Genomic DNA, 8,076 nt, shown 5'->3' on the forward strand with positions numbered 1-8,076 from the left:
TAATGTATAGACTGTTTATGTCCATTTTAAACTTAAGATGGAAGGCCTATAATTACAGTTTTTTAAATAAATACCAAATATTAATTATTTTTAAATATCCCACATAAACTTACAAGAGGAATTGAAATAAAATGAAATAGGCCACACCATTCTAAGCTCACAGGCAACAAAAACTAAAAGCAATCATTTGTGTCTTCACCAGCAGGCCTAAATATACAAACTCAAATCCATTAGAATTATATTAGTGCCTAATAAAGATTAGACAGAATATCAATGAATATAAAAAATACAATGTATTATATGATGTGTTTGAATGCAAAAACCACACATTTATTAAACATATGATTAACTTAAAAACAACACACCAGTTTGTTTTAAAGTGCTCCTTCACCAAAACCTTAAAAAAAACTATTAACCCAAAGTGAATTCAAAACAACCGATTACAAGGCAAACAATGACAATAGGTATAGACAGGCACTACCAAAAAATGCTATTTGTTCTTTAATTAAATAATGCCATTCTCAAGTGATATAGAGCAGTCATCTTGACAGAATTCCTTTTTGTATAAATATTCATAAATAAAAATGTCTCTAGACATTGGAAAGAGCTGCAAACAATACTTTACAACAGCAGCTTAATGTCTATTTTAGGAAAAAAAAAAGCACTAAAATCCTCTTCCATTGAAAGTTGTTTATTTCTCTGGTGTAAGTGAGCAAAGTCACTATAGCATTAAAATCTCTTTTCTAGAACAATGTAAAGAACAACGTATACACATCTTAAATTTGGTAGGTCACAAAAGTTAGAATGCAATCATCTTTTGAGGCAACAAGAAAATAAATAAAAATTAAACACTTTAACCCAACATTTGGAATGACAAATCAGTAGTGTCAACTTCACATATGAAGGACAATACAGTCTGGTTAAAGATGCTCAATATGTCATGGTAATTGGGCTAAAGATACTTAAAATATTGTGTTTCCTTTTTGATTAAAGGAATATAATACAATCACCATCAAGCTGCTATCGTAACTCATTTTTAGCTGTGGTAAAGTGACCATTTGGTCCATGGCACAAGTTACATATATCACACTTCTGTCAAACTGAAACCTTATAAGATTTCATGTTTATAAGCTACAATACACCCTGACCAAGCTGTCATTCCTCTCACAGTTTTTTAGAAAAATATCTACATTTGTCCTTATGGATGTCAAAATGTTACACCATCATGTTTAAAAAAAAAAAAAAAACGATGCACATTCATACTGTGAGTTATTAGGAAAATACTCTTGCAAACAAACTATATAAAGATAAAATACACTTCAAAAGTATGTGGTTTGTTTTCTTGTCTGTTTTACAATATTCTATAAAGTGCAGAGTCCTAAGGGAAAAAACTACTCCCTATAACAATAGTTTAATTACAGCAGCTTTTGCATAGCAATACTTAGAGGAAGTTGGACACTTCAGTTTCTTCAGGAAGAGAGGGATGGAAGAGTATCTTCCGATTCAGATTTTTTTTTGGCCATAAGTCTGCTTTCTTCAGGAATGGTTGCTGATGCCAAATCTCCATTAAGTGTATTTTTTGAACAGTGAACAGGTCCTATGAAGATATTGGTAAAAACATTAAACATCCTGTCAATATTAACTCCAGTCCTCCGTGAAAGAACATTTTAAATTTCCTATTCAGGGACATGAAATTCCTTTAGCTTCCTGCTAATTTTTTATTTCTTTGTTTGTTTCATACAGGAAAACTTAACTTTTAGAGTAGAGTATCAACAGTCAAAAGGAAAAACATCAGAATTCATGGGATAAATGACAAAACTGCCTGAAGTAGAGATTTTTGTTTTGTTCATTGCTAGAATCATGGTTGGCACATAACAAGCAGTCAATAAATATCTGCTTAATTGAATTTAATCTTTATTAATTAAATATTGTTCTTTCAGCCTATTTTAATGCTGTTAATATCCTCCTTGTTCCTAGGCAAACAAACCAAGACCCATAAAAGGATACACGCCTTACCCAACATCACACAATTGGTAACAGAACGAGGACTAAATTCAGGTATTCCTCTTTTCATTCTAAGACTTTCTGAGCAAAGCTGACAAGATACCTCACTCTGAAAGATCCCATTTCTCCATTTGTAATGCAGCTCACAGAACTATCACTGCAGCTCCATGTTAACACAGCTGACTACACTGGCATAGTCCTGTTCTAAGGCAGTTGTACCTTTATACACATTGTTTGAGTTTACCATCATCATTTATTACTTTCATACTTTTTGAAAAAGCTTGTTTAGAAAAATAGAAACAGTTGCATCTCACAAGAAGAATATTTTTGAGTAACAACTTTCAACCAAAACTGCCAACTGCAAAATATATACTTTCTAGAAGGAGCACTAATTCAATCTTTGCTTTGTCAGCTAACTGAAACACTAAACTAGTATAAACAGGAAAAACTCTAAGGATAAAATTTCTGACCTAGTCTATACTTGCTAATTTAAAGATGTTCTAGAGAAGTGAACTATATGTATGCATGTATATACGTGTGTGTGTGTGTGACTAGTTTTGTTACAGTCCATAACAGTTAAACTGGGGGATGCTAAATACAATGAGCATGTACACCTAGATCTTTTGAAAATTGTTTTCAAATATTCAGGACTAGGGTAACGAGAAGAAAAGAATTCTGAAGAAAAATGGATGACTTTAAAAAAGTTATTTTAGTAATCACAAATGAGCCTCTTAAAAAAAAAAAAAAAAGTCACACTTAAAAGTACAAGGTAACATACAGAACTCCTTCATGAACTCTGGATTAAGAGTCATGTGTAAAAGGCATAAAGAATAAAGAGAATCAGAATCTATCTTACCTGCCTCAGATAACACTTTTTTCACATACTCAACCTCTTTAACCCTCCTTCTCTCCTCCTCTTCTCTTCCAGGTCTTGTTTGATTGGCCCAAGAAAGTTTCTTTCTCCCTTCCCCTTCCCGGTTTCCTTCCTTAATTTCTCTACCCATATCTCAATTTAAATTCAAAATGTTAATGAGCATAGAATAGTGCCATATATTAATAAATAGATGATTAGTTCGGTTAAAAAAAAAGTGAGCATTAAAAAAGAAAACAAAAAAACAGATGCTATCACTCCTAAAAATCCAAAAATGACCAGCAATCCTTTTTAAAATTGCCATGTGTGTGAACTAAACCTGTTTAACTTTCTGGTTACATAAAACAACTCCAGCTTAATCAATGTTTTCAATACACTCAAATGCTAGAAATACACCATTGTTTTGTCCCATTTCAGCCATACTATGAATTCACTGGGTTCTTCTAGGCTATTCAAAGAGCTAACCACCACTTATCATGTCAGTTCCACAAGAAAAATAAAATCTGTTTTCCAAACAACTGACTTACAAATGAACTACTGGAACACAACCTGTTCCTTAATTGGAAATTGTACATAGTTTCTATCCCACATGTTTCCTGAGAAATAGTAAAGACTTGGAGAGTAGAAGTCTATTAATAGAGATGTAATAATAAGACTATATTTGTGTTCACTGCAAATCATGGTCACTACTATCTTACTAGATATTCTGACACAGTTTCAAAGCTTCTTCTCTGAAGAGAAAAATTTAAAATTTTTAACATAAATCACAAAACTTTTCCCAAAAACATTCAATCACAGTATGCTGCCTCTTTAATAAGAAAAAGGTACAGGAATGAATGCTACTATAATTCACCATGACTACCAGACAAAATTCTTTTCCTTAGCCATTTCAAGGTATTTTAGTAAAGTAACAATGCTGACTTTTATATGAACTTGGAACTTGCCTTTATTTTCCCCTAGAATCCTGCTAACAATTCATGCCTTCTTCTGAAATGTTTTTTAAGTGCAAGTATAGTGGTGGTAAAAGATCATGATATTCTATAAATATATATCTAAGATACGATATTTACAAAGCAATCCTCAGCACTCCTTAGTTAATAACAAACCTGTTTGTAAGAGGATATATGAGTTTTCATTGATTGAGCGCTGTTTGCTTACCTCTGAATGAAGGAATCAATCAAAGAAACAAAGTACAATGTTCAATGTCAGTATACTTCATTTTCAGAAATTACAGAGTCCCACAGTAATTTTGCTGAATATGCCAAAGAAAGAGACAGAACCTATGCCACTTACTATCTGGGTCTTCAAGAGGAATATCATTACAAGAATCTGTATCTGAGTAGGTTCTTCGGCGTCGCTGGGAGAGTCGGTGAAGTGTAGATACTGGTTCTTTTATAGAGTGGCTACTCCTGCAAATTAAATAAAAAGCATTAAATTGTAAGGCCTTACATAAATAAAAACACCCTTGACTGGAATTTTAAATGACTTCTCTTTAAGTGAAAAAAGAACTATTTTTATGCTCAACGTCCCATGTTAGCAACATTCTACTCAGAAGTCAAAAACAAGTGAACCCATTTAGAAGACAGCTGGTAACCTGAAGAATATGGCTTCTGAGCTGAAATAAAAGGAAGAGGGGTATAATGAAGAAGTAGTGACTTCTGTAGGGGAGACTCCAGAGAGCAGACATATCAGTCGGTTTACAAATGTTTGAAAACTAAAAGTTATAGGTTTCATTAGTGCATGTATTTCAAGTCAATCCATATCTGACCAAAACCAGCAGACTGAAAGAAATGGGCAAGGAGTTCATAGAGCTAGAGGTAGACTCACTCACAACAGCAAGAGAAGATAAAGATGGCAAAAAGGGGCCTAGAAAAACTTTTTTAAAAATCTGTCTCAAAAAATTAAACAGAGAAGCAAATCACCACCACCTAATAGCACCTCCGCTACTATTTTTGTAACAGCCCAACATTACTGTACTTAATGACAACCTTGATTCATCAGGAAACAAATAAGATTTTAAAATTATTATTTTGTGAAGTAGAAAGGATAGGAAACTTTCTTTCATAAAAATAAAAGTTGATTAAGCTTCTATTTTTCTGGAAAATTCAGTTGGTGGGACTCTTGATTCCCTGACAAAGTTGGGCATATACATCATTGGACTCCTCTGAGTATTTGACGGTTTAATCAAAGATTATATAATCATCAGGGGAAAAAAATAAAACATGACAAAACAATAAGGGCCCAGCATTTAACAGTGCAAATATAGAGAAATAAATGCTAATGTCACTATAATTAAATCACTTTCCAAAGAACCAAATAAGACAATCATAGCAACTTAAAGGACTATTACCTAACAAAATAATAGTTTAACAACTTAGTATTTTGGTAAGATCTATCCAGAAGGTAAGATTTTTTAATGTATTGATATGAATAGGTACTTTAAAATATCAAGTGGTTTCTCTTTTCAGCAAGATCTTTTTCTCTTAATGAAATAACAGCTCAGCATGAATAGATGATGCTATAAACAGTTGAGGTAAAATGAGCCCCAGCTGTGGAGTCTTAATACATCAAAAATGTACTTCTGTCTAACTATAACTTGATATACAGTCATGCGTCTCTTAATGACAAGGATGCATTCTGAGAAATGTATCACTAGGTGATTCTGTCACTGTGCAAACATCACAGAGTGTGCTTACACAAAGCTAGCTAGTATAGCCTACTACACACGTAGGCAATGTGGTATAGCCTATTATTCCTAGGCTACAAACTTGTACTGCATGTTACTGTACTGAATGCTGTGGGTGACTGTAACACAATGGTACATGTGTATCTAAACATACCTAAACATGGAAAAAGTACAGTAAAAATATGGTATTATAATCTTATGAGGCCACTGTCACATATGCAGTCTATCATTGATGGAAAAGTCATTCTTCAATATATGACTGTATTTCAAACATCTAAAAAAGGTAAAATGGCTGGCAAGGTGCTTACCTTGCTGGTTAATTAATTAATTCATTTTTTTTTATGACTACCTACTGAGGCCAGGCCCTTATACTAAATACTAGGAGATAAATACAGAGAGAGAAAATGCTGGTTTCAGAATCAGACCTAACCCATACAGAGTTTACATTCCACACCACTTGTTAAAGGCCCAGAGAACTTCCCTAAATGCGTATAGTTTGAGAGAACTTAATCAAAAGAAAAGGTTCTTTTACCTCTCTGAACTGCAAGAACCAGGGTGGCTGACAGTACGCTTCATCTAGAAATTTTGGAAAAAAAAAAAAAAAAATTACCATAATCCACATGTCAAGTAGAATCATGCAGCTCTAATTTACTATTATCATAATAAACATAAATTTACTCAGAGAAAAAGATACCTGGCAAAACAAAATTTATCTTTCACAGACTCGAGTAACATAATTAGCACAACATAAAGCTTTCTCTCTAATAACCGTTAACTGGAATCTTTTTCAACACACACCAAAAACATGCTGGATTCTTTTTTCAAAAGTAAAAACCAAATTTTATACATAATATATATATATGAGTGTGTACACAAATATAAAAAACAGGGTATATAACTATAAATAGGATATAAATGTGATAAAAAGGAGTATCTAGCAAGCCAGAAAATATTCTAATAAATATCTCTTTTTAAAGGGAAGTAGTAGAAGAGTCAGGTAGCAAAGCTTCTCTTTACTATTAATTATTTAGGCAGCTGATATACAAATGTTCTGAAGTGTGGTTTTCATGGAAGACAGCATTAATAATTTAAGACTTTAAAGAACTCAGAAGAGCCCTAAGTCTCGATGGATTTCCAAAACATATATTTAAAAAAATAAAAAATACCTAATTAAGCAGAGCATTTAAAAAATATGATAAATACTAAACATAATTTGGAAGATCCAACTACTCCATCAAAATATGAAGGGAGGCAGTCAAGTAAAATTGATTATTTCAAAGTTTAACATGGTAGCAGAAAAACAAAGATTAAACTAAAGGTTTAGGGTGATTGCTTTTGTATACATGAGCCCAAGAGTCTAACAAGCCCAGGTCTAACATTTATGTTATGTAAATGCCTTCTATATTTGGAACATGAGCCACTAGTTGCTCTGAGAAATACCAGTTGAAATGATAAGAGATATGACCCACCCAATCTGTAGTCTGGGAACATCTAATAAGATTGACATTAAGATGCAAACGGACATTAATATCTCCTTTAACAGAAATTACTTCCTTTAGGCTTACTAACCCAAGGACATCCCCACTATAATAATCACTCAGTCTGTAGGTCCAATGACAGTTGTCTGAACTTTTATGATAACTTGAAATAAAGTTAAATGCAAGTTTACTCTAAGATGGATTCATTGAGATTAACTATATAAAGCGCTCATAAAGATCAGATTAAACTGTTTTGGAATACTCAAATTTTCAGCTTTATTTTTCATATAAATAAATGTAAGTTTTTCATATAAATAAATAAATGTTATTAAAAAAAAAAAAAAAAACCATGAAGACTGTCTGACCTCACTTTCCATGCTATTTGTCTCTAGAACTATTACATAAGCCACAATTCTTGCTCTTTTTATCAAGTAAAATGGCATAGCTAGCAAAAATAAGCAGCTTCTAATCTAATATTTCCTAAATTAATATATTAGATTTCCTGTAATTTTTCTATTGAAGGTTTTAGCTTTAAAAAGACAATTATTTTAGTTTCTTATATGTAAAATACACATATGACTATTCTGGACTAGAGAGCATTTGTAACATAAGGGATTTCCTGAGAAGTTCAATGCGGAAGCAAGGCAACTCTGAGGTTTTACTGCATTTGACTCTAAAAAGTACAGCTGTAAAAACAAAAAAGTGTACCCTTTGCATATCAACCTCAGGAACACAGCACTATACATCCATCTCAAAAGACTGGTTTCTTTGTTCACATATACACGTTAATTAACAGTTTATAGCATATCTACAATTGTCCTAAAAAGCAACATTGTCAAACTATGTTTTACTCAACACCACAGTCCTGTAAAATGGTATTAAAAAATACATAAAAAGGGTCAGGCACAGTGGCTCACGCCTGTAATCCCAGCACTTTGGGAGACTGAGGCGGGCAGATCACAAGGTCAGGAGATCCAGACCATCCTGGCTAACATGGTGAAACCCTGTCTCTACTAAAAATACAGAAAATTAGCCAG

The 8,076-nt window shown here is 32.8% G+C and overlaps 1 protein-coding gene across 1 annotated transcript in view; it reads right to left on the reverse strand.

Moving 5' to 3' along the window:
• Window positions 1-274: 274 nt before the first annotated feature.
• Window positions 275-8,076, reverse strand: part of PLEKHA3 (pleckstrin homology domain containing, family A (phosphoinositide binding specific) member 3) — a 24,526-nt gene continuing 16,724 nt past the window's right edge. The window contains exons 6-8 of the mRNA XM_011991818.1: window positions 6,094-6,137; window positions 4,169-4,284; window positions 275-1,597 (exon numbers count right to left, since the gene is read on the reverse strand). Coding sequence (XP_011847208.1) covers window positions 1,470-1,597; window positions 4,169-4,284; window positions 6,094-6,137 — 288 coding nt within the window. The 3' untranslated portion in view covers window positions 275-1,469. The remainder of the gene's footprint in view (window positions 1,598-4,168; window positions 4,285-6,093; window positions 6,138-8,076) is intronic.

The sequence above is a fragment of the Mandrillus leucophaeus genome, unplaced genomic scaffold (genome assembly GCF_000951045.1).
Source record: "Mandrillus leucophaeus isolate KB7577 unplaced genomic scaffold, Mleu.le_1.0 Scaffold40, whole genome shotgun sequence".
Lineage (NCBI taxonomy): Eukaryota > Metazoa > Chordata > Mammalia > Primates > Cercopithecidae > Mandrillus > Mandrillus leucophaeus.